Source organism: Trichomycterus rosablanca, chromosome 3 (assembly GCF_030014385.1).
Source record: "Trichomycterus rosablanca isolate fTriRos1 chromosome 3, fTriRos1.hap1, whole genome shotgun sequence".
Lineage (NCBI taxonomy): Eukaryota > Metazoa > Chordata > Actinopteri > Siluriformes > Trichomycteridae > Trichomycterus > Trichomycterus rosablanca.
Window position 1 is genome coordinate 40,684,224 of NC_085990.1, and position 27,891 is coordinate 40,712,114.

A 27,891-nucleotide genomic window follows, 5' to 3' on the forward strand; every position below is an offset into this window, starting at 1 on the left:
ACTATCAAAAGAAACACAAATGAGCAACACATTTAAATAGCATACTATAAAGGCACTTTTCATTAAATAGTAGTCAAATTTGGATACAGGAATCTGTAACATTTGGATGCCTTCTAATTGTAACAAGTTCTCTAGAAGCGTATCTCAGACCCTATTATACAATGTAAACATTTAGGCAAAAGAAATACACAGTACATGTGTAACATTTCATTGGATACTTTGCAACAGTAAAACACTTGGGCTACAGTGTGTTACAGTATAATACAAACAAACTGGTTTACTTCATCTACAGGAATGAAGTGGAATACATTTACTCGTTGCTATTAGTACAGCACAAAAACTCATCAATTAGGGCACTTAGTGTTACAGGGATCACCTGATTTGAAGAGTCCATATACACTAACTAAAGGGAACATTGACAGGGCACCTAGCATAGAGCCAAGTTGAACCACAGCACCACACCACACAAGGGCACTGTGACCTTCATCTCGCAGGATCACCCCGATGATCACCTTCACATAGGACAGGGTGAGGACAAATATAACCCAAGTTATGACCTTAATCAAAAACAAAAAGAGGAAATTTAATCACTACAAATGCATGTTGAAGATCAAAAGGTTACCACAGTCACCATAATCACATCATAATCAGTCTCAAGTTACATTTATATAGTAGATGCTGTAGGCCTTACCATAAGTGCAGCACCTAAATTATGATAGACCAGTAAAGGACAGGGGCTTAGTGCTGCCATGCCCATGATGTAGGCCCCAAACCCTGTACCAGTCACTATAAGAACTCCCATAAGCACCAGAGACCTAGAATTAAAGGACGAGGTAATTCAAGAGCTACATTATATTCAAACAGACATCAACACTATTAATAAAGTCTTATATTTATCCAATGTTGCAGTTTCTCACCTGATTGGCACAAACATAGCGATGAAGCAAGCCAGAGGGTTGGATACAGCAGCCATAGCAGTGGCCAAGTGATATGCTCGATTTCCATATGGCAGGCAGGAGTAGGACTGTACTGAGGGGAGGACTGCATTGGTTAATGCATTGACCCAGGCCAGAACCACAAAAATGAAAACCACTTCAAATCTGCTGTAGGTGCCTTTTCCAAAGCTGCTGCGAGGTTCCCTAACCAGAACCTCTGTGTGTTCCAGCATGGGTATCTGCTCTGCAGGATGGTTCTGGTTGTCAATGCTGATATCTGCCTTCTCTTTGTGCACAGTATTATCAAGGTACTCACATTTATGCTGATGTGCAACAGCAGGATGGTGGTTGAGCATCAGGAAAGCAATTAGACATACTGTCATCATGGCACTTAGGAATATGAAGAAGACCTTAACTGAAAAATTGGCTGGTTGATAATGTGCCTCTAATTCATCACTGAACACCAAGGATGAGTTATCCATGCTAAAATTTGCATACGCTGTAGAATTTTTGCAGTGGACCACTCCAACCCCCTGGATCAGAGCAACCACAGCTGGAATTAAGCCACTCAGACCCTCTCCAACAAAGTAGGTGGTGAGGTACTGAGGCTGGAGTCTCATCATAAAAGGCAGAAAGGTGACAGAGGAGGTGCAGTCCACCACTGACAGCAGGAAGCTAAGAGCAAGCAGAGCCACACTGTGTACTGATTCTCCTATTTTTTGTGTGTGTGTCCAGAAAAACGCCAGAAGAAATGTGGCCAGTACACCCACCAATACAATGGCATAGATGACTGGCCGCTCATCCAGAGCTCCTGGCTTGAAGCGGTGCATAAGTGTAATGAAGAGTGGACTGATGTTAGCCAACTGGATGATCACAGTAAGGTAGGAGGGCAGGTACCATCCCTCAGGAATTTCAGGAACAATCAGTGGAAGCTCCACCCACATTCCATTGATGGCAACCCATGAACCAATGCCAAAGAGGCATGCCAACAGATGTGTCAACACTGACATGATGAAGATGATGATGATGTTAGCTTTTGATTATTCAACAGGTAGAGCGAGAGCTCATCTGGAAAAAAAAAATCACATGGTCAGATTAATAACTGCAGGAGTCTCTTGTTTCAGTGCAGCTAGCCAATGACAAACAACTACTTGCCAAAACATCAAACCACGGTGGCTCAGTGGGTAGCACTGTCGCCTCACAGCAAGAAGGTCCTGGGTTCGATCCCCAGGTGGGGTGCTCCGGGTCCTTTCTGTGTGGAGTTTGCATGTTCTCTGCATGTATGCGTGGGTTTTCTCCAAAAGCTCCGGTTTCCTCCCACAGTCCAAAGACATGCAGTCAGGTGAATTGGAGATACAAAATTGTCCATGACTGTGTTTGACATTAAACTTGCAAACTGATGAATTTTGTGTAATAAGTAACGACTGTTTCTGTCATGAATGTAACCAAAGTGTGTAAAACGTGGCATTAAAATCCTAATAAATAAATGACACTCTAGGACAAAATGGACACTGTTTTAAAATCTAGTTTCACTGACTGTTAAGACTGTAAGAATTTTTTAGTGAGTAAATCCAGCTAGTATTTTTTTAAGTTGTCCTCATGTGTAGTTTAAGGTTGTGCTGAAGAATCCTGATGTACTCTTTTCCATTTTTGCAATGCATTAGTCTGGGAGCAAAATAGCCTAAGCAACATCATGCTTGATAGCAGGTCCAGTTAGGGCTGGGCGATATGGATAAAAAATAATCTCGATATTTTTTCGCTGAACGGCGATATACGATATATATCTCGATATTTTTTTATCCCATAAAGTATTAACAAAAAGACACTTCTGAGACAAAGCTACATGTTCCAAATTTTTTACAGGCACTCTTATTAAAATTCATGCTGGGGAAGCTTCACACAAGAACTATTTTTACTTTAAAAAAAAAAGAGCTATTCTAAGAAAAAGATAGTTGTTTCTAAGGTATCTCCTGTCGTGTAATGTAAACGTTTTCTCAAAAATCCTTGACAGTTGAGGGAATTTTTGGTTGAATTGTTGAGGGAACATTTGGGTGAATTGTTGAGGGAACGTTTGGGTGAATTGTTGAGGGAACGTTTGGGTGAATTGTTGAAGGAACGTTTGGGTGAATTGTTGAGGGAACGTTTGGGTGAATTGTTGAGGGAACATTTGGGAACAATTCACCCAACCATTCCCAACAATCTACCCAAACGTTCCCTCAACGTTCCCCCCTCACGTTCCTTCCCGAACGTTCCCCCAACGTTTCCACACGAATGTTCCCTCAACGTTCCTTCACGAACGTTCCCCCAACGTTCCTTCACGAACGTTCCCCCAACGTTTCCACACGAACGTTCCCCCAACGTCGTCCCCCCCCCCCCAACATTCCCTCAACGACCCCCCCCCCCCCCCCCTTCCTACACGTTCCCTCAACGTTCAGAGGCATGCTGGTACATACCGGATAGCAATTACAAATATACTGTCTGGCCCTTTAAGAATGTTAAGTGCACTATAGGGCGCAGGGAGCGAGTGTGTAGGGAATGTGTCGGATTTTATCGTTTCCGTCTGTGCTCGTGTTCTTCTGTTGTTTTGCACTGAGCTTGTGTGACATTAAATATAGCGTTCTCGTTAAACCCCCCTCACATGTTTGGCCTTTATACATTATTATGTATATGTCACCACAACATTTACATAAACAATTTTTTACCGTATAGAACTCAGTTTTGTAATACAGGCAGAACTAATCATTAATGTTACTGTGTAACTATTACAACATTTCATGCATTTTAATCAGCGTTCTGCTTCATGCACTTTATTATTATTTAACAGATTTATTTGTTGTTTAATTGCTGTTTGCTCCTTGTTTACTGCAGAGTTAGTTCATGCAATTTTATTAATTTTTGGTTGTTTATTGGGCAAGAACAAGAAATACTATAATAGAAGATAAATAAATAAATGAGTCTCGGACGTCGGGCGATCATCCAGTAAAAACTAACACGACCACGTACAACATCCAGTACAGAAATCACTCCCCATAATGTTTTTTACAGATATAGCAAATATCTATACATGCACATCACATATACAAACACAAGAGTCAGAACAACAGGAGACGCACCGTTACGTTATTATTACTGTTTATAACACTTGTGCTTGATTTACACTGTTTAAATATGAAGTAAACACATGCATGTCAGCGCGTGCATGCGCTTGTATGTATTTCCGTTTTCCAATATTGGTTTTTGAAACGAATAACGACTCGTTTTCTTGTTTTTCAACTTTGGGATTTGAAGTGAAAAACGAATGACCAAAGGTACACGAAGCTGGAACCTTTTGTCTGGACTTGTTTTCGGCATTCTCTACAGAATACATTATTCCGCTGCTCATCTGATACTTTGAATCCGAACCATCTCCAAATAATTGAGCCATTATTATTCTTTTTACTAAGCAGCTCCTCCACCGTCTCCATGCTATCATGGGAGTTTTACTTACAGAAATGTGTTCTGAGGTAGGGCTGGGCGATATGGATAAAAAATAATATCTCGATATTTTTTCGCTGAACGGCGATATATATCTCGATATTTTTTTATCCCATAAAGTAATAACAAAAAGACACTTCTGAGACAAAGCTACATGTTCCAAATTTTTTACAGGCACTTTTATTAAAATTCATGCTGGGGAAGCTTCACACAAGAACTATTTTTACTTAAAAAAAAAAAAAGAGCTATTCTAAGAAAAAGATAGTTGTTTCTAAGGTATCTCCTGTCGTGTAATGTAAACGTTTTCTCAAAAATCCACCCAAACATTTTCTCAAAAATCCACCCAAACGTTTTCTCAACAGTTGAGGGAATTTTTGGCTGGATTGTTGAGGGAACGTTTGGGTGAATTGTTGAGGGAACGTTTGGGTGAATTGTTGAGGGAACATTTGGGTGGCTTGTTAAGGGAATGGTTGGGTGAATTGTTGAAAACCCAAACGTTTTCTCAACGATCCACCCAACCATTACCTCAACAATTCACCCAACCATTCCCAACAATCTACCCAAACGTTCCCTCAATGTTCCCTCCTCACGTTCCTTCAACGTTCCCCCACGAACATTCCCTCAACGTTCCTTCACGAACGTTCCCCCAACGTTTCCACACGAACGTTCCCTCAACGTTCCTTCACAAACATTCCCCCAACGTTCCCCCCAGAACGTTTCCTAAACGTTCCTTCACGAACGTTCCTCCAACGTTTCCACACGAACGTTCCCCCAACGTTCCCCCCAGAACGTTCCCCCAACGTTTCCACACAAACGTTCCCCGAACGTTCCCCCATGAACGTTCCCCCAACGTTTCCACACGAACGTTCCCCCAACGTTTCCACACGAACGTTCCCTCAACGTTCCTTCACGAACGTTTCCCCAACGTTTCCACACGAACGTTTCCCCAACGTTTCCACACGAACGTTCCCCCCAGAACGTTCCTTCACAAACATTCCCCCAACGTTCCCCCCAGAACGTTTTCTCAACGTTCCTTCACGAAGGTTCCTCCAACGTTTCCACACGAACGTTCCCCCCAGAACGTTCCCCCAACGTTCCTTCACGAAAGTTCCCCCAACGTTTCCACACAAACGTTCCCCGAACGTTCCCCCACGAACGTTCCCCCGTTTCCCCAAGAACGTTTCCCCAACGTTTCCACACGAACGTTCCCTCAACGTTCCTTCACGAACGTTCCCCCAACGTTTCCACACGAACGTTCCCTCAACGTTCCTTCACAAACATTCCCCCAACGTTCCCCCAGAACGTTTCCTCAACGTTCCTTTACGAATGTTCCCCCAACGTTTCCACACGAACGTTCCCCCAACGTTTCCACACAAACGTTCCCCGAACATTCCCCCACGAACGTTCCCCCGTTTACCCAAGAACGTTTCCCCAACGTTTCCACACGAACGTTCCCTCAACGTTACCCCACGAACGTTCCCCCACGAACGTTCCCCCAACGTTTCCACACGAACGTTCCCTCAACGTTCCTTCACAAACATTCCCCCAACGTTTCCACACGAACGTTCCCCCAACGTTCCCCCCAGAACATTCCCCCAACGTTCCCCCACGAACGTTCCCCCAACGTTCCTTCACGAACGTTCCCCCAACGTTTCCACACAAACGTTCCCCGAACGTTCCCCCACGAACGTTCCCCCCGTTTCCCCAAGAACGTTTCCCCAACGTTTCCACACGAACGTTCCCTCAACGTTCCTTCACGAACGTTCCCCCAACGTTTCCACACGAATGTTCCCTCAACGTTCCTTCACAAACATTCCCCCAACGTTCCCCCAGAACGTTTCCTCAACGTTCCTTCACGAATGTTCCCCCAACGTTTCCACACGAACGTTCCCCCAACGTTTCCACACAAACGTTCCCCGAACATTCCCCCACGAACGTTCCCCCGTTTACCCAAGAACGTTTCCCCAACGTTTCCACACGAACGTTCCCTCAACGTTCCTTCACAAACATTCCCCCAACGTTTCCACACTAACGTTCCCCCAACGTTCCCCCCAGAACATTGCCCCAACGTTCCTTCACGAACGTTCCCCCAACGTTTCCACACGAACGTTTCCCCAACGTTTCAACACGAACGTTCCCTCAACGTTCCTTCACGAACGTTCCCCCAACGTTTCCACACGAACGTTCCCTCAACGTTCCTTCACAAACATTCCCCCAACGTTCCCCCAGAACGTTTCCTCAACGTTCCTTCACGAATGTTCCCCCAACGTTTCCACACGAACGTTCCCCCAACGTTCCCCCCAGAACATTCCCCCAACGTTCCTTCACAAACATTCCCCCCAGAACGTTTCCTCAACGTTCCTTTACGAATGTTCTCCCAACGTTTCCACACGAACGTTCCCATAACGTTCCTCCCAGAACATTCCCCCAACGTTCCCCCACGAACGTTCCCCCAACGTTCCCCCACAAACGTTCCCCCAACATTCCTTCACGAACGTTCCCCCAACGTTTCCACACAAACGTTCCCCGAACGTTCCCCCACGAACGTTTCCCCAACGTTTCCACACGAACGTTTCCCCAACGTTTCCACACGAACGTTCCCCCCAGAACGTTCCTTCACAAACATTCCCCCAACGTTCCCCCCAGAACGTTTTCTCAACGTTCCTTCACGAAGGTTCCTCCAACGTTTCCACACGAACGTTCCCCCCAGAACGTTCCCCCAACGTTCCTTCACGAAAGTTCCCCCAACGTTTCCACACAAACGTTCCCCGAACGTTCCCCCACGAACGTTCCCCCGTTTCCCCAAGAACGTTTCCCCAACGTTTCCACACGAACGTTCCCTCAACGTTCCTTCACGAACGTTCCCCCAACGTTTCCACACGAACGTTCCCTCAACGTTCCTTCACAAACATTCCCCCAACGTTCCCCCAGAACGTTTCCTCAACGTTCCTTTACGAATGTTCCCCCAACGTTTCCACACGAACGTTCCCCCAACGTTTCCACACAAACGTTCCCCGAACATTCCCCCACGAACGTTCCCCCGTTTACCCAAGAACGTTTCCCCAACGTTTCCACACGAACGTTCCCTCAACGTTACCCCACGAACGTTCCCCCACGAACGTTCCCCCAACGTTTCCACACGAACGTTCCCTCAACGTTCCTTCACAAACATTCCCCCAACGTTTCCACACGAACGTTCCCCCAACGTTCCCCCCAGAACATTCCCCCAACGTTCCCCCACGAACGTTCCCCCAACGTTCCTTCACGAACGTTCCCCCAACGTTTCCACACAAACGTTCCCCGAACGTTCCCCCACGAACGTTCCCCCCGTTTCCCCAAGAACGTTTCCCCAACGTTTCCACACGAACGTTCCCTCAACGTTCCTTCACGAACGTTCCCCCAACGTTTCCACACGAATGTTCCCTCAACGTTCCTTCACAAACATTCCCCCAACGTTCCCCCAGAACGTTTCCTCAACGTTCCTTCACGAATGTTCCCCCAACGTTTCCACACGAACGTTCCCCCAACGTTTCCACACAAACGTTCCCCGAACATTCCCCCACGAACGTTCCCCCGTTTACCCAAGAACGTTTCCCCAACGTTTCCACACGAACGTTCCCTCAACGTTCCTTCACAAACATTCCCCCAACGTTTCCACACTAACGTTCCCCCAACGTTCCCCCCAGAACATTGCCCCAACGTTCCTTCACGAACGTTCCCCCAACGTTTCCACACGAACGTTTCCCCAACGTTTCAACACGAACGTTCCCTCAACGTTCCTTCACGAACGTTCCCCCAACGTTTCCACACGAACGTTCCCTCAACGTTCCTTCACAAACATTCCCCCAACGTTCCCCCAGAACGTTTCCTCAACGTTCCTTCACGAATGTTCCCCCAACGTTTCCACACGAACGTTCCCCCAACGTTCCCCCCAGAACATTCCCCCAACGTTCCTTCACAAACATTCCCCCCAGAACGTTTCCTCAACGTTCCTTTACGAATGTTCTCCCAACGTTTCCACACGAACGTTCCCATAACGTTCCTCCCAGAACATTCCCCCAACGTTCCCCCACGAACGTTCCCCCAACGTTCCCCCACAAACGTTCCCCCAACATTCCTTCACGAACGTTCCCCCAACGTTTCCACACAAACGTTCCCCGAACGTTCCCCCACGAACGTTTCCCCAACGTTTCCACACGAACATTCCCCCAACGTTTCCACACGAACGTTCTTCCAACGTTCCTTTACGAACGTTCCCCCAACGTTTCCACACAAACGGTCCCCGAACGTTCCCCCACGAACGTTCCCCCAACGTTTGCACACGAACATTCCCCCAACGTTTCCACACGAACGTTCTTCCAACGTTCCTTTACGAACGTTCCCCCAACGTTTCCACACAAACGTTCCCCCAACGTTTACACACGAACGTTCCCCCAACGTCACCCCCGAACGTTCCCCCAACATCCCCCCCCCAACATTTCCTCAACGTCCCCCCCCCCCCTCCTACACGTTCCCTCAACGTTCAGAGGCATGCTGGTACATACCGGATAGCAATTACAAATATACTGTCTGGCCCTTTAAGAATGTTAAGTGCACTATAGGGCGCAGGGAGCGAGTGTGTAGGGAATGTGTCGGATTTTATCGTTTCCGTCTGTGCTCGTGTTCTCAGACTCAGACTCAGACTCAGCTTTATTGTCATTCAAAACCATGTACATGATTAGAACGAAATGCAGTTACTCAGGTCTCGGTGTGTGTAAACATAATAAAATATAAAATATAAATAGCAAGAGAAACTATGTTTAGTAAAAATAAAACTTAAGACTTAAAAACTAGAAGAAATAACTAAGATATGAATTTTAAATATTTACATATTCTTTTACATTTACATTCTTCTGTTGTTTTGCACTGAGCTTGTGTGACATTAAATATAGCGTTCTCGTTAAACCCCCCTCACATGTTTGGCCTTTATACATTATTATGTATATGTCGCCACAACATTTACATTAAAAATTTTTTGCCGTATAGAACTCAGTTCTGTAATACAGGCAGAACTAATCATTAATGTTACTGTGTAACTATTACAACATTTCATGCATTTTAATCAGCGTTCTGCTTCATGCACTTTATTATTATTTAACAGATTTATTTGTTGTTTAATTGCTGTTTGCTCCTTGTTTACTGCAGAGTTAGTTCATGCAATTTTATTAATTTTTGGTTGTTTATTGGGCAAGAACAAGAAATACTATAATAGAAGATAAATAAATAAATGAGTCTCGGACGTCAGGCGATCATCCAGTAAAAACTAACACGACCACGTACAACATCCAGTACAGAAATCACTCCCCATAATGTTTTTTACAGATATAGCAAATATCTATACATGCACATCACATATACAAACACAAGAGTCAGAACAACAGGAGACGCACCGTTACGTTATTATTACTGTTTATAACACTTGTGCTTGATTTACACTGTTTAAATATGAAGTAAACACATGCATGTCAGCGCGTGCATGCGCTTGTATGTATTTCCGTTTTCCAATATTGGTTTTTGAAACGAATAACGACTCGTTTTCTTGTTTTTCAACTTTGGGATTTGAAGTGAAAAACGAATGACCAAAGGTACACGAAGCTGGAACCTTTTGTCTGGACTTGTTTTCGGAATTCTCTACAGAATACATTATTCCACTGCTCATCTGATACTTTGAATTGTTGAAAACCCAAACGTTTTCTCAATGATCCACCCAACCATTACCTCAACAATTCACCCAACCATTCCCAACAATCTACCCAAACGTTCCCTCAATGATCCCCCCTCACGTTCCTTCAACGTTTCCCCCGAACGTTCCCTCAACGTTCCTTCACGAACGTTCCTCCAACGTTTCCACACGAACGTTTCCTCAACGTTCCTTCACAAACATTCCCCCAACGTTCCACCCAGAACGTTTCCTCAACGTTCCTTCACGAACGTTCCTCCAACGTTTCCACACGAACGTTCCCTCAACGTTCCTTCACGAACATTCCCCCAACGTTCCTTCACGAACGTTCCCCGAACGTTCCCCCACGAACGTTCCCCCAATGTTTCCACACGAACGTTCCCCCACGAACGTTCCCCCAATGTTCCTTCACAAACGTTCCCCGAACGTTCCCCCACGAACGTTCCCCAAACGTTTCCACACGAACGCTCCCTCAACGTTCCCCCACGAACGTTCCCCCAATGTTCCTTCACAAACGTTCCCCGAACGTTCCCCCACGAACGTTCCCCAAACGTTTCCACACGAACGTTCCCTCAACGTTCCCCCACGAACGTTCCCTCAACGTTCCCCCAACGTTTCCACACGAACATTTCCTCAACGTTCCTTCACAAACATTCCCCCAACGTTCCCCCCAGAACGTTTCCTCAACGTTCCTTCACGAACATTCCCCCAACGTTCCCCCAGAACGTTCCCCCAACGTTTCTTCACGAACGTTCCCCCAATGTTTCCACACGAACGTTCCTCCAACGCTCCCCCACGAACGTTCCCCCAACGTTCCTTCACAAACGTTCCCCCAACGTTTCCACACAAATGTTCCCCCAACGTTTCCACACGAACGTTCCCCCAACGTCCCCCCCCCCAACATTCCCTTAACGTCCCCCCCCCCCCCCCCCCCCCTACACGTTCCCTCAACGTTCAGAGGCATGCTGGTACATACCGGAGAGCAATTACAAATATACTGTCTGGCCCTTTAAGAATGTTAAGTGCACTATAGGGCGCAGGGAGTGAGTGTGTAGGGAATGTGTCGGATTTTATCGTTTCTGTCTGTGCTCGTGTTCTTCTGTTGTTTTGCACTGAGCTTGTGTGACATTAAATATAGCGTTCTCGTTAAACCCCCCTCACATGTTTGGACTTCATACATTATTATGTATATGTCGCTACAACATTTACATTAATATTTCTTTACCATATAGAACTCAGTTCTGTAATACAGGCAGAACTAATCATTAATGTTACTGTGTAACTATTACAAAATTTCATGCATTTTTATCAGCTTTCTGCTTCATGCACTTTATTATTATTTAACAGATTTATTTGTTGTTTAATTGCTGTTTGCTCCTTGTTTACTGCAGAGTTAGTTCATGCAATTTTATTAATTTTTGGTTGTTTATTGGGCAAGAACAAGAAATACTTTAATAGAAGATAAATAAATAAATGAGTCTCGGACGTCGGGCGATCATCCAGTATAAACTAACACGACCACGTACAACATCCAGTACAGAAATCACTCCCCATAATGTTTTTTACAGATAAAGCAAATATCTATACATGCACATCACATATACAAACACAAGAGTCAGAACAACAGGAGACGCACCGTTACGTTATTATTACTGTTTATAACACTTGTGCTTGATTTACACTGTTTAAATATGAAGTAAACACATGCATGTCAGCGCGTGCATGCGCTTGTATCTATTTCCGTTTTCCAATATTGGTTTTTGAAACGAATAACGACTCGTTTTCTTGTTTTTCAACTTTGGGATTTGAAGTGAAAAACGAATGACCAAAGGTACACGAAGCTGGAACCTTTTGTCTGGACTTGTTTTCGGAATTCTCTACAGAATACATTATTCCGCTGCTCATCTGATACTTTGAATCCGAACCATCTCCAAATAATTGAGCCATTATTATTCTTTTTACTAAGCAGCTCCTCCACCGTCTCCATGCTATCATGGGGAGTTTTACTTACAGAAATGTGTTCTGAGGGCAGAAAGAATTGGCGGTGGGGAGGGAGGGGTGAGTTGTGTTCAGTGAGGGAGAGAGGCGGGGCAGGTGAACATGCGCAGAGACTAACTGGGAGAAGAGAAAGACGAACTGTCGGATCTAATTGGAACGCAACATCTATATGGATATAAGCGATATTGTCTTATCTTATATCGCGTATGAAAATATATCGATATTTTATAAAATCTCGATATATCGCCCAGCCCTAGGTCCAGTGTTGTTAAGTGTAAATGGCTCAACTCTTCTTTTAATCTGACCACAGAACTTTCTGTCTGAATGCTTTTTCTTTGTCCATGGAAGTAGTGTTAAAATTTAGTTAAGACTTAATGGGCCAATCTAGGAGCAAGGGCTTTTTGCTTGCATTGTTAGCCACTAGGCCCTTGAATTACTGTACTGACTAGTGTTTCAGCAGCATCTTTATTTTCTTCCAGACTTTGGAAAAGAGACTGCAAAGCATATGGTCATTCCTAACTGGAAATAATCATTATAACTAACAAATTAGGAAGCCCAGTTAAATTTATTCATTAGGATTTTAACATCATGTTTTACACTTTGGTTATTCATGACAGAATCGGTAGTTACTCGTTACACAAGATTCATCAGTTCACAAGTTTTAAAGTCCAACACAGTCATGGACAATTGAATCTCCAATTCACCTCACTTGCATGTTTTTGGACTGTGGGAGGAAACCGGAGCTACCAGAGGAAACCCACACAGACACGGGGAGAACATGCAAACTCCACACAGAAAGGACATGGACCTTTCCACCTGGGGATCGAACCCAGTTAAATAACAGTATATGTACATGTGCAATTAATAATTTACATTTTCGGCATTTAGCAGAAGCTCTTATCCAGAGCGACATACAGAAGTGCTTCCATCGTGAACATTACCTTACTCTAGTTTAAGTAGACAACAGTCCAAGAATACAAATCTGCTAAAACCCTGTTAGAACCAAAGTGTTTTTTTGGGGTTTTTTTGCAAGAAATGAATTAGTATTAGTGAGTGTTAGTAAGTAAGTACAGGTCAGCTTAAGTACTTAGTAAAGAGGTGGGTTTTTAATGGTTTTTTAAAGACAGCAAGACACTCAGATGTTCGGACAGACAGAGGAAGCTCGTTCCACCACTTGGGTGCAAGTACAGAGAAGAGCCTTGATGCTTGTCTTCCTCAAGTCCTGGGTGGAGGATCAAGTCGAGCGAGACTAGTGGCTCGGAGGTTGTGCGGTACAGAGCAGGGTTTTATTAGACCTCGAAGGCAGCTTGGGGCCGGTCCATTTTTGGCTTTGTAGGCGAGCATCAGTGTTTTATACTAAATGCGTGCAGCTACAGGAAGCCAGTGAAGAGAACGCAGCAGTGGGGTGATGTGGCAGTGTTTAGATTAGTTAAAAACCAGACAGGCAGGTGCATTTTGACTGAGCTGCAAGAGTTTAATCAGCTTTTATATCAGCTTTTATATTTTAGAAATTAGAGATGCAATAAGCAATTGGACAATATATTGTTTTCCATGTATTTAGTCATAGAAGGAGGACAGCTGCAAAAAAAAAAAATTAAATAAATAAAATCTTGAAACTCCCACAGCATGTCCCATACTAATGTGTGTAAACATCTGACCTTAATTGTATGGGTTAAGTTGATGTTTGAAAGACCATAACAAGTCATAAACAGTTTTAAACAGTCACACAGTCACATCTCAGCACGCTTTTACTATGTAATAAACAGTTGCTATGTGGGTCATTCAGAGGTCGTACAACACTTCCCCTACAACTCCACTGCCCTACAACTGACTTTACACAAGTTAATAATTTACTCAAATTTACTATTTAATATACTATATCAGATCATCACTAACTGGTGTAGTTTCTGAATGTTTAAACACTTCCTCCTCACGTTTCATTCATTTTACTCACATTTACTTCCTTCTTACTCCCAGCTAATAACACACTGAGTTTATATATTTTTTCTGTAAATACAATAATAATAATAATTCCACATACTCACACACATGACCTACCTCATGCTGTTTCTGCCTATTTGTGTTTTTAATCAACACAATTCAAACAGTGCTTCCAATTTCATCAGCCAGCACAAGCTTCAACTGTCTCGGCATTCACCTGATAGTGAAACAGTGCGCATGCGCCAACAGTGTGTCACTCTGGTCCACTAAACCAATGGGAACGGAAATCCAACCACGTGCTCAACACACGCTGAACCCAGAGCCGTAGTGGCTGAACCAGAGCCGTAGAGAGAGAGAGTTGCGACACTCCTTGATCTCGCCGCCACGCGGTCACGTGGTTCATGTGTCCCTCCAATAGTTCCAAACAAACCCGGCGCTGTCATGTTCTCATATGGGACAGGCAGCAGTGAATGAAATATTAAACGCTAAATAATAAACATTTGTACAATTTCTGGGTATTTTCAACTGCCTTTACATTTACTGCATCTGCTTTAATGTCAGTTTGGTATATGAAGTGGAAGATTGATGTTTATAATGATTTGTTAATAGGTCGTTCTTGTTAACACACAGTACATTATATTAGCATACATTACATGATGCGATATCATTAAGTAGTAGAGACAATATACAGTACAGAGATTAGACAGTTTTTTTGTTTTGTTTTTTGCATAAACTAATATCCCTTCACTTTCCTGAGGATTCATAATAATAATAATAATGATTTTGGCTAAACACTAAGCCATGTGGCTGGATTCATAAGGTTTACCTGCACTGAATGAACAGATTCATAAACACACTACCGTACCTTTAACATTATAGTGCAGGTACAAGAAATAGCATTAATTCATGTCTTATTTCATGAGTGATTAATAATTGATTCCTACATGTAATACATTAATGAATTCATTATGAATATGCACAAGTTCATTTTGTCTAATGTAAGTGGTGGACAAGGTACACAAACCATGTAGTTGAGTTAACGTAGAGATATCCAAGGTAAAATATTACTCCAGTAAAAGTACTAGTAAAGTAAAAATACTCTTTACCTCCACTTAAGTAAAAGTACTAAAGTATTTACCTTCAAATGTACTTAAATATGAAAGTCAAAGTAGCATGATTTATTATGGCTTTATTATGTTTTATGATCATTTCTGTAACAAGACTCTTGATTAATCAACTCATTTTAGGTAAAAAGACTCTAGTGTCATTAATTTAGCTTAACTGACTAAGCTAAATTTGGTTATATCCAGGGCCGGCGCTAGGGGGGGGGGGGGGGGGCTGAGGGGGGCATTGCCCCCCAAATTGTGTCTTTGCCCCCCCCAAGCACAATGCAAGCAACGGCTATTTTTAAAATGATCTCTGAACCAATCACAAAAATGCATTTTGTTTTACAGTGTGAAGATATTTCCTTGCTTATTCCTGATTGGCTCTTTGAGTCATATAAAAATCGGCAGACTGCCCCAAACAGTTCAGTTCGGCAGTATATGTTCTGTTAGTGTGAGCGAGAGGCAGGTATACTGGTAAACACTTTTTTTTTTACAGAATTAGTATTCTTTTGTTTTCTTTATATTTTAATTTCCCAATAATATAAATATTCTCACTCATTCCTATTTCCACGTTTGAATATTCTCAGTCTGTGTGTAGGTACATTTGTCAGCTTTGACTTAAATTTGTATTAAAGCCTTTCAAGAAATAGAGTTGTTCTATTAGTAATGGCAATTTAATTAAGGGGGCGTATTAAAATGAAATACAATTAGATAATCTTTTTTCTCCATTTACATAATCAACATGTATTTTTTTATCATTGGGTTTTAAGTTTAAGTTCGAAAACATGCATTTTTATTTCTTTACCTCATACATCACTTTAAGCCAGTATCAATAGCTTGGCTGTCATCATTCATGCACAAATCAAGCCTTGAATATATTTCTGGCTTCAAAAACATGACTATCAACATGCCCCCTCATTAGGTTTTACTGCCCCCCCAAGCAAAGCAGTCCAGAACCGGGGCTGGTTATACCTATTAATTAAGATAAACATGTAACAATGCTAAAGCTGAGCAAATGCTAAACAATAACAGTATTAAGTATATTAATGACATCGAATTCATTATTTTTTTAAAACAAAGCAACAAACAGCTGAAAATGCTTGCTAAGTAGTGGAAATGAATGGGGCTCTATCATGGCTGGATTACTGACCGGGCCAGTGGGGCCAGCGCCCAGGGGCCCTTGAGGTCAGGGGGCCCCGGGGGGGCCCTGGCCCAAAACATTTTGCAATGCCTATCAACATTTATGATACAATATATTTTTATTTCCGAGGGCCCTCCATTTTAAGGATCCTCTGACTATTAGGGACTTTGACCCCAGGGCCTCTTGGGGGCCCTAGCCATGCTTTTGGGCCCCTTATGAAAATGGATGAGGCGTTGTGGCACTGCTCTGACTTCGACTTCTGGCTATTAGGGGTCCTAGGAAAGAGGGGGGCATATTTTTAGAGGGCCCTGGTTATGAGAGCCCCTACCAGGGGGCCCTAGACAAGAGCAGGGCATACCATTAGAGGGCCCTTGATCACGAGGGCCCCTGCTATGGGGCCCTTGACTTCCATAGAAGTCGTTTACCATGGCTCCTTTGCCCAGGGGCCCAGACTATCCTTAATCCGTCCTTGGGCTCTATGATGTTTGGAACTTTTCAGAGCTCCACAACCCGAAAGCTGCGCAAAAAAAATGTCCCGCCCCCTTTACAATGGTTCCCTATGGGAGTGTCGCCACTCTGTTCTCTCTACCGCTCTGCGCTGAACAGAAAGCAGGCACCAGAGTTGCCAGGTCCGTGGTTTTACCGCCAAATTGAACTGCAGATTTTTAGACTACAGTAGACCTTTGACTTACGAATTTAATTGGTTCCGAAGGACTGTTTTTAAGTCAAAATTTTCATTAGTTAAACCTATTTTTCCCATAAGAAATCATGTAAATAGAATTAATCCGTGCCAGACCTCCCAAACCACCCCCTTCCCTAACCTCTCTAATGTCTTAAATGGTCTTTTTTTTGTTATAAATACAACTATATTTTCCCTTAAATCTTAAATTATAGAATAGACATTCCTGTAATTAACAATAATAAACAACAATACACAGTAGTACTGTACTGTACATAAACACACATCACATTTCAGTTCAGTACGTGTGCTGTACCATACACCATAATACATTGTATCTAGCAGAAACAACAATAACTCTCATATTTCTCTATTATTTCCTTCCTTGTTTTTTGTAGGTGTAATTTCACAAAATAATTATTTCCTTCTTCTCTCTTACTCAATGTTCCCTCTGTCTGATACACAGTGACATCTACTGGCAGGAGTAATTATACAACAACAAAAAACTGCGCTTTCTCTGCACATTCTTTGGGGACATTTTAATATTGAATTTTACAAAATATAAAGAAAACACTGGAAAAACACCGTCCGCTGTCCGAGTGTTCGCTCACTGTATATATATAGAGAGAGACGGTCGGAGTCAACTTGTTCGTGACATCATGTGTTTCGCGAATTTCAGTTTGTAATCCGAAATTTGTTCATACGTTAAGTTGAAAAAGATCGTTCGTGACCTGAAATGTTTGTATGGTAAACCATTCGTAACTCAAGGGTCTACTGTACTTTTAAAATTTACCGCAGCTGCCAAAAAGCTTTTATTAGTACAAAATGAAAATGAACATCTAGTCAGCATTTGCTAAAGAAGACGAGGAAAGAGCACAAATGTTTAGAGACAAATAGCTTTACTACTGTAAATGTTTGTTTATTAGGATTTTAACGTCATGTTTTACACTTTGGTTACATTCATGACAGGAATGGTAGATACTCATTACACAAGGTTCATCAGTTCACAAGGTTATATCATATATAACACACAGTCATGGACAATTTTGTATCTCCAATTTACCTCACTTGCATGTCTTTGGACTGTGGAAGGAAACCGGAGCAACCGGAGTAAACCCACACAGACGTGGGGAGAACATGCAAACTTCACACGGAACACACAGAAAGGACCCGGACCGCCCCACCTGGGGATAGAACCCAGGACGTTCTTGCTGTAAGGCGACAGTGCCACCCACTTAGCCACTGTGCTGCCCTATGACTGTAAATAGTTTTTAATCAAAACTCAAATCAAGTCATCAAATCATACATTTTAATAAACCAGATAATTAATGTCTAAAAACAAACATTTTTAAATGTGACATTTTGAACCAACTAATAAGTGCTCCAAAAAGGTATTAGGATAATATTAGTTGCCCAAACTGCAAGTGCATTAATCTCGTAAACTAAAGAATGTAAGAAAGAACTAAAGGAGTTAAGAAAATGTCATGGCAGCATACATCAAACATGGACAAAAGGCCTTATTTCCTTCTTGAATAAATACATTTTAGCAATTCCTGGAACACACAGATGTAGGCATAATTTAAAATCATATTAATATGTAGATGTCTTGAATAGGACTTAATGTCATTTATATAAGAATCAAATACTAGCAAACAGACAGTACAGACAATAGACATAGCAATTGACCAACTATATACAGACGTTTAGTTCATATATATAATTTTTGGCAAAAATCTGAACAACTGTATTTTGATAAGAGATTGTTAGGAGTCGGTCCGTCCCCTTGGTGGACACCAGGGGGGGCCGATCCGCGTCTCACTCAGCTGACTCCGGTGCTTGCACGGACAGAAGCCGTTTGACTCCCTCTGCGCCCACCAGGGGGAGCCAAGCGCGTGAGACTCCTCTCATTGCCACCCGAGGGCGGGTTCGTGGTAGTTCTACTAGGGGGAGCAGAACTACAAAGCCCAAGCCGCCCTCGCGCAATCAGCAGCAACGGGGAACACCTGGCTGAGCAGGTACTTAAGGGAACGCTTAGCCAGGCATCCCCGTCACACCCTCTTTTGTGCTCTCTTGCACGGTTCGTTAGGGATACTGGTAACGCGAGGCCTCATAGAGGGTTCGCGGTAGACCTACGGTCGAGGTAATCAAAGTGACTCAGGGACAGGTCAGGACCGGTGTGACTACTATGCATTTCCCTAATTAAACTTGGGAATTTGCCCTTTAAGTCTCTTCTCTTTTCCTGTGCTCGTTGTGTCGCTTAACGTTCCTCGCTGTGCTTTCTCTGCATGGTCGCTAGACAGACCAAGCTCAGTTCGTCCCGCCCATGAGCTCGGGGTTTTCCGTACTCATCGGTGGTGTTCACGAGCGTATCGCCTCTCACTCGGGTGTGGGCGTAACGCGTTAGAATTCTCTCATTAATCCACTTTTGGTTAAGACGGGTTTATATTTTAGCCTGCTTCTTTCATAATTACCCCTTTGTTTGATATCGCCTTTAAATAGTCAGAGATAGAAAGAATTAATCTCTTTATTTACAAAAGAAGCGATCCTTTGTTTGCCCTTCATATTGCTCACCAGCGCCGTATTTGTTAGTGGCGCTGTGGCGCATCCGGTTAAGTCACCGCGGGTTAGTATAGGACGGCGTCGGTTCGAATCACACCGAGGCGCGGTTCAAATGCGCATCATGATTCGGCTTTTGGTCGTGTCTGGTGTAGCGAACCGGGCTCTTTAGCCCCCTTTCTTTTATATCTCGTACTTAGTTGGGCTCGCCACTTCAGAGTAGTGAAACTTTTGTTATCTTCTCTTTTTCAGTTGGCTTGGGCTCGCCCAGCCCCTTTCCGTTCCGCGGTTTCATTTTTTGTCTTGAAGGGGTTCTCTGAGTTCTGCTTCGGATCGACTGCCCCCTCAGGGCGACATACACCCCGCGATTGAGTCCACCCATCAGTAAATCGTAACAGAAGGGTGTGACCAACAATGGACTCAGCGGGTCACACAACCCTGCAGCAGGCCGTCAAGCTGCAGGAGTCGGCAATCCACCGACATGAGAACTTGATTGGCCAGCTAGCTGAACGATTCAGCACGCTAGCGGTTTCCCAGTCCTCGGTCAGCACTCCTCCGGGGGGGCATAACCCGGAACCCCCGATCGTCCCCCCCGAGCGCTTTTCGGGGGAGATCCACCGATGCAGGGGTTTCGTTCTGCAATGCTCTCTGATATTTGAGTTACAAGCCTCCCGTTTTCCCACCGAGCGGTCAAAGGTAGCTTATATGATCTCGCTGCTGTCGGACCGTGCCCTACTTTGGGCCACAGCTCTGTGGGAACAGAAGGCACCTGAGTGCGAATCGGAGAAAGAATTCTCCAAAGCACTTATGGAGACCTTTCATGTTCCTCAGGGGGGCAAGGAACCAGGGCCTCGCCTATTGGACCTGAGGCAGGGGTCCCGCTCGGCCACGGATTATATAATCGATTTTAAAACTCTAGCCGCCGAGTGTGGGTGGGATCAGGCTGCTCTAAGGGCCATTTTTCTTCGTGGTCTTAGCGAAAGACTTAAGGACGAATTGGCGACCCGCGACCTCCCATCCTCACTTAACCGACTATATGAGGTGGTAAGCTGCCTCGACCTCCGCCTCAAACAGCGTGCCCGTGAACGGGTGGAGGATAATCGGTTTACGAGCCCGAGGGACTACTGGCCCCAAGTTGCCAGGTCATCTGTGTCTCCTCCGGTGGAGGAAGAACCTATGCAAATAGGCACTTCTCGTAATTTCCATCTCGGAGCCTCGGGCCGCCGGAGAAAGCACCCACAATCGGGAAACGTGCCGGCCCGGCCCTAAAGGGGAGCTCGGGTCGAGGCCGGTTCATTTCTCCCGATCTCGGTCTTTCGCTGACAGCCATCCTGGAATGGAGAGGCGGTTCATCAGGTAAATTGGCGGTCTGGGTGGATTCGGGGGCGGCCAATAACTTCATGGACCACCAACTGGTCAGACACCTCGGCATTACTCCTCAACCCCTAACCACACCCCTCCCTATAGTGGCTATAGACGGCAATCCCCTGGGGGAAGGCTCAGTCCGATTTAGAACCCCTTCCATCACAATGCGTCTAGGGGAACATTCTGAGAATTTGTTTTTCTTTGTCACTCGCTCCCCCAAAATGCAAGTGATTCTGGGTTACCCTTGGCTTAGGCTACATAACCCGGTCATCGATTGGAACTTAAGTTCAATCTACTCATGGAGTCCAAAGTGTCAGGAGTCATGTCTTATACGGCCCCGACCACCGGGCGACCTGTTAAACAAACCATCGGCATCCCCTCCTGACCTCTCCTCCGTGCCCGCCGTGTATCATGATCTGGCGGAGGTGTTTAGCAAAGCCAAGGCTCAACAATTGCCTCCTCATCGCGCTTTCGACTGCGCGATCAACCTGCTCCCCGGTACGTCGCCTCCTAGGGGCCATCTTTTTGCACTCGCTGCCCCCGAACGGAAGGCCATGGAGGAGTACATTCAGGAGGCCTTAGCCCTGGGATTCATCCGACCGTCTAGTTCTCCAGCGGGCGCAGGGTTCTTCTTTGTGGGCAAGAAGGATGGAACCCTGCGCCCCTGCATTGACTACAGGGGTTTAAATGCTATCACGGTCAAGGACCGTTATCCTCTGCCCCTGATGCACACCGCCTTTGAGACACTGCAGAAGGCCCAGATTTTCACTAAATTGGACCTTCGCAGTGCCTACAATTTGGTTCGCGTTCGTAAGGGAGATGAGTGGAAAACCGCCTTTATCACCCCGACCGGGCACTACGAGTATAGGGTGATGCCTTTTGGCCTTACTAACGCACCAGCGGTATTCCAAAGATTCATAAATGAGGCACTTCGTGAAGCCCTGGACCGGTATGCTTTTGTCTACCTGGACGATATCCTCATTTATAGTCGCTCCCTCACGGAACATATTACCCATGTTAGAAGGATTCTCCAACTACTCTTGGAACACAACTTATTTGTGAAACTGGAGAAATCCATCTTCCATGCAACCTCCGTCTCATTCCTGGGATTTATTGTATCCCATGGTGAGCTGAGGATGGACCCCGCCAAGAACCAGGCGGTGAAAGACTGGCCAGTCCCGACTTCAGTACGCACCGTTCAGCGTTTTCTGGGATTCGCCAATTTCTTTCGGCGTTTTATCCGGAACTTTAGCTCCGTAGCCGCCCCTCTTATCGAGCTCACCAAACGCTTGATAGGTCGCTTTAAGTGGCCCCGCTTGGCCCAAGAGGCTTTTGACGCCCTTAAGGAGCTCCTGACCTCCCCTCCCATACTCCATCTTCCGGACCCAGGGCTCCCGTTCATTGTGGAGGTGGACGCGTCAGATGTGGGGGTAGGCGCGGTCCTCTCGCAACGCTCGGGGGAGGATCGGAAACTGCACCCTTGCGCCTACTACTCCCACCGCCTCACCTCAGCCGAGCGTAATTATCCCATTGGCGATAAGGAACTTCTGGCTGTCAAATTGGCTTTGGAGGAATGGCGTCACTGGCTGGAGGGCGCACCTCTTCCGTTCTTAGTATGGACTGATCACAAAAACCTGGCCTACATTCAGCAGGCCAAAAGGTTGAACTCCCGGCAGGCCCGTTGGTCTTTGTTTTTCGGGAGATTCAATTTCAACCTCTCGTACCGTCCCGGCTCTAAGAACACCAAGCCAGACGCTCTCTCCCGTCAATGGGATCCCCCCCAACCAGACTCAGAGGCCAAACCCATCATCCCAGCGGCTCTTATTGTAGCCCCTCTTATATGGGACATTGAGCGCAAGGTCCTGGCAGCTCAGCGCAGGGAACCCGATCCCGGTGGGGGCCCTGAAGGGAAGTTGTTTGTGCCGTCCAGCATGCGCCGTCAGGTTTTTTTGTGGGGTCACGCATCAAACCTCACTGGTCACCCAGGGGTTGCTCGCACCCTGGACTTTCTTAAACGTTGCTTCTGGTGGCCAGCCATGCAGAAGGAGGTCCGGGCCCTCATTTCAACCTGCGATGTGTGCTCTAAGAACAAGGAACCCAGGGCACGGCCCCAGGGGCTGCTCATGCCCCTACCCGTCCCCTCAAGGCCCTGGTCCCATATTTCGATGGACTTCGTCACGGGCCTTCCTCCCTCCAAAGGGCTGACCGCGATCCTGGTTATTGTTGACCGTTTCTCAAAGGCTTGTAAGTTTATACCTCTCTCGGGACTTCCCTCGGCCAGGCTGACCGCCCAGAACCTACTCCAACATGTTGTCAGGCCCCATGGGATCCCCATGGATATCGTTTCAGATCGAGGCCCTCAGTTTGTGAGTAGGTTCTGGCGAGCATTCTGCCAGCTAATGGGGGTCTCGGTCAGTCTGACCTCTGGGTACCATCCAGAGTCAAATGGGCAATCCGAGAGGGTCATCCAGGATCTCACTCGCTCCCTCAGATGCCTGACCTCCGGCTGCCCGCGCTCATGGCCCGACAAGCTCCCCTGGGCTGAATACGCCCACAATAACCTCCGGCACTCGGCCATAGGCATGTCGCCTTTTGAGTGCCAGTTTGGGTTCCCTCCCCCACTCTTCCCATCCCAGGAAAGAGAGGTAGGAGTCCCGGCAGCTCAGCAATTCGTTGGCCGGTGCAGGCAAGCTTGGCGCAGGGCCAAGGCCGCACTGGAATCCAGTGCGGCCACCATGAAGAGCACGGCCAACCGGAGACGTCAGGCAGCCCCCCGGTTTCGACCGGGCCAGCGAGTGCTGCTCTCCACCCGGGACTTGCCCCTTAGAGGCGAGTCTGGGAAGCTGGCCCCCCGATACGTGGGTCCATTTAAGGTCATCAGGAGAATAAATCCTGTCGCCTATCGCTTGGATCTCCCCCCAGCGATGAGGATTCATCCCACGTTCCACGTGTCCCGTCTAAAACCCTACTTATGCCGGACCATGCCGCAACCGCACCCACCGCCTCCCAGGGTGATCAACGGAGGTCCGGTCTACTCCGTCCGCCAATTGCTCGACTCGCGACGGGTCCAGGGGTCCACCCAGTACCTGGTAGACTGGGAGGGCTATGGACCCGAACATAGGTCCTGGGTTCCAGCTCGTCATATTTTAGACCCAGCATTGATACGTGAATTCCGAGAGAACAGAGCAGCAGGCATGGGAACGTCGGGAGCCGTTTCTAGACGGGGGGGTACTGTTAGGAGTCGGTCCGTCCCCTTGGTGGACACCAGGGGGGGCCGATCCGCGTCTCACTCAGCTGACTCCGGTGCTTGCACGGACAGAAGCCGTTTGACTCCCTCTGCGCCCACCAGGGGGAGCCAAGCGCGTGAGACTCCTCTCATTGCCACCCGAGGGCGGGTTCGTGGTAGTTCTACTAGGGGGAGCAGAACTACAAAGCCCAAGCCGCCCTCGCGCAATCAGCAGCAACGGGGAACACCTGGCTGAGCAGGTACTTAAGGGAACGCTTAGCCAGGCATCCCCGTCACACCCTCTTTTGTGCTCTCTTGCACGGTTCGTTAGGGATACTGGTAACGCGAGGCCTCATAGAGGGTTCGCGGTAGACCTACGGTCGAGGTAATCAAAGTGACTCAGGGACAGGTCAGGACCGGTGTGACTACTATGCATTTCCCTAATTAAACTTGGGAATTTGCCCTTTAAGTCTCTTCTCTTTTCCTGTGCTCGTTGTGTCGCTTAACGTTCCTCGCTGTGCTTTCTCTGCATGGTCGCTAGACAGACCAAGCTCAGTTCGTCCCGCCCATGAGCTCGGGGTTTTCCGTACTCATCGGTGGTGTTCACGAGCGTATCGCCTCTCACTCGGGTGTGGGCGTAACGCGTTAGAATTCTCTCATTAATCCACTTTTGGTTAAGACGGGTTTATATTTTAGCCTGCTTCTTTCATAATTACCCCTTTGTTTGATATCGCCTTTAAATAGTCAGAGATAGAAATCGCATCCGGTTAAGTCACCGCGGGTTAGTATAGGACGGCGTCGGTTCGAATCACACCGAGGCGCGTTTCAAATGCGCATCACGATTCGGCTTTTGGTCGTGTCTGGTGTAGCGAACCGGGCTCTTTAGCCCCCTTTCTTTTATATCTCGTACTTAGTTGGGCTCGCCACTTCAGAGTAGTGAAACTTTTGTTATCTTCTCTTTTTCAGTTGGCTTGGGCTCGCCCAGCCCCTTTCCGTTCCGCGGTTTCATTTTTTGTCTTGAAGGGGTTCTCTGAGTTCTGCTTCGGATCGACTGCCCCCTCAGGGCGACATACACCCCGCGATTGAGTCCACCCATCAGTAAATCGTAACAGAGATGTGTTTTCTTGTTTTTTTACATGTACCATGTACAGACAAGCAAATTATAACATATGTTGAAATGTTACAGACATGCTAAAAGTGTTGTAAAGTAAAATACCTAACTGATGAATTTTGATCTCTATTAGAAAATCCTGAAGGAAAACGTTTGCTCGTCAGTTCATGACCTAAAGCTCAAGAGCAATTGGGTTATGCAGTAGCACAAGGATCTGAAGTCCACCTGTGAATAACTAAAAAAAAGTCCTGACACGAATTCCATTGCTATGCCTTTGCAAGACCTCACACAGGCCATTTATGCTGGAAAACCATCCAATGTAGCAAAACTAAAACAATTCTACAAAGACAAGTGGGTCAGAATTCCTCCACAGTTATGTAAGAGACTCATCACAAATCATCGCAAATGTTTGATTGTAGTTGTTACTGCCAAGGGTGGCACAACCCTAAAGTTATTAGCTTTAAGGGGGGAATTACTTTTTCCTCATGGGTACTATAGATTTTAAATAAACAGATTTTTAAGAAATGGAATGATCATTTAAAAGCTGCATTATGTGGTTATTTGTATTATCTTTTATTAAAATTAGATGAAAGAACTAAAACATTTGTATGTAACAAATTAGCCAAAATATAAGAAATCAGGTGAGGGGAAAATATTTTATCATTCTTCCAGCTCTCACCTACACATGCATGTATTTCTTTACCTCCAAAATTATTTTAACTCATGTAAATAAAATGACAATTATCATAAAGAAAAGAAAAATCATGTGTGGATTCTTACCTGGTTCTCTGGTGCTTCAAAATAGTCTTAAGTCTGGATCAAGATGTTCTTGGCTAAAGTATCAGCTATCAGCCTGGCCTTGCTCAGGAACACATGTTTAATAAGGAAGGAGGTGGCACAAAAACATTCTAGCTGCTCCCACAGTACAGTCTGATAGACCGTTTCAGACAGAGGTTTCACATTATTTGAAATATGTCTTAGCTCTGAGGTGCTTTCAACTGAGTTGAGCTGCAACAAAATAACACAATTTTCCTACAAATAAATTATCTTTTGCTATTCACTCCATGCCCTATGCCACTTCTAGAGAAACATTTCCATAGAATTATATTTTAAATTCCCTGTACCATGCTTAAATGTTGTAATTTTTATGCTTAGGATGAAGATGAACTTACAATTTTAAGACAATAACTAGTTTAGGTTTCTTAGATTGTATCCTGTTTGTAAGTCGCTTTGAATAAAAGTATCTGCCAAATGCATAAATTTAAACAGAGAAAACTCATACAGAGAGAACTCAACAATTCCTGATACATTTACGGCATTTAGCAGACGCCTTTATCCAAAGCGACTTACATTACAGTATACAGTCTGAGCAACTGAGGGTTAAGGGCCTTGCTTAAGGGCCCAACATCAGTGGTGAGGCTTGAACCAGCAACCTTTGTATTACTAGTCCTGTGTCTTAACCACTAGGCTACGGCTTGCCCCACACACACACACACACACACACACACACACACACACACACACACACACACACACACACACACACACACACACACACACACACACACACACACACACACACACACACACACACACACACACACACACACACACACACACACACACACACACACACACACACACACACACACACACACACACACACACACACACACACACACACACACACACCAAATATATTACATACATATATTTTTCAGGATGTATAATATACAAATTTCATGACTCTTATTATACTGAAGGAAGAATAGAATATACCATACTGTTTTCAGCAGGTAGTAAAGTTATACCTATTTATTTCATATAACAAGTAACACACAGGATAATTTAATTCTATAAACAAGCTTAAGACAATAAATAAAACAAATATATTCACAATTCCGAATCACATTTTATTAAAAGTTTTATTTTACAAGAGATTAGTGCCATTCCTCTACAATGATTCTGGAGTAAATATGTGCAGTGCTGTAATTTATAACATTAAAAAAACACTTTTTCCAGTGCTTTAGAGTCCAGCAGTTATAACAACATGGAACAGTTATTTAACACTCTTCATATCAACAAAAAGACACACATGCTAAGTAACATGAACTAAATGCAATAATAAACAGCTTTATATAATAACATTCACATGTGTATTTAAGGCAGAAAATTGATAGACAAACTCTGTCCTGACCAGTCATGATACAAAAACAGATGAAATGTATTTGGTTCAAATATAATACTGATCAGAACTGGCAGAGAGTGTTCATCTCATAGAGACCTACACTTTCATATCCTCTTAGGGCAACACAGAAAGATACAGTTGACATGATTGTTTAAAATCCAATTATTATTTATACACCTATAGGTAAATACAGTGTGGAAAATATTTACACTAGGAAGACATTAAGACAATCAAGTCATCAAAACAATCCCAATATACATTATATACGTATCAAGTCTTCTAACTGGCTTTATGATATATTTTTGTACGGGGACCAAATTACCTGTCTGACTTAAACCTGAGAAAATTTTATAACCACAATAAGAAAGAGCAATACAAATGTACCATAGATTTAGTGATCTTCAGTAGTATACAATACATCAGATAGAAAACATTCAAGCCTAAAGGCAGTT

The 27,891-nt window shown here is 44.8% G+C and overlaps 1 protein-coding gene across 2 annotated transcripts; it reads right to left on the reverse strand.

Moving 5' to 3' along the window:
• zgc:91890 (solute carrier family 52, riboflavin transporter, member 3-B) lies at positions 1–26,110 on the reverse strand. 2 transcript variants are annotated; one of them, XM_062992116.1, is made up of 4 exons: positions 26,032–26,110; positions 918–2,003; positions 692–815; positions 1–557 (listed from the first exon to the last, which is right to left on the reverse strand). In XM_062992116.1, exons 2-4 carry the CDS (start codon positions 1,943–1,945, stop codon positions 345–347), a joined length of 1,365 nt encoding a protein of 454 aa, XP_062848186.1. In that variant the 5' UTR covers positions 1,946–2,003; positions 26,032–26,110; the 3' UTR covers positions 1–344. The 2 variants fall into 2 exon arrangements, with proteins under 2 accessions (XP_062848186.1, XP_062848185.1); XM_062992115.1 differs by lacking the exon at positions 26,032–26,110 and adding an exon at positions 14,185–14,269.
• Between the last annotated feature and the right edge of the window lie 1,781 nt (positions 26,111–27,891).

Bases quoted from the DNA above. Each gene is read 5' to 3' on its own strand.
- zgc:91890 (XM_062992116.1), bottom strand. From the start codon at position 1,945: ATGTCAGTGTTGACACATCTGTTGGCATGCCTCTTTGGCATTGGTTCA. The intron at 816-917 runs GTGAGAAACTGC...CTTTAATTCTAG, and splicing joins GCTATGTTTGTGCCAATCAG to GTCTCTGGTGCTTATGGGAG. The intron at 558-691 runs GTAAGGCCTACA...TTTTTGATTAAG, and splicing joins ATTTAGGTGCTGCACTTATG to GTCATAACTTGGGTTATATT.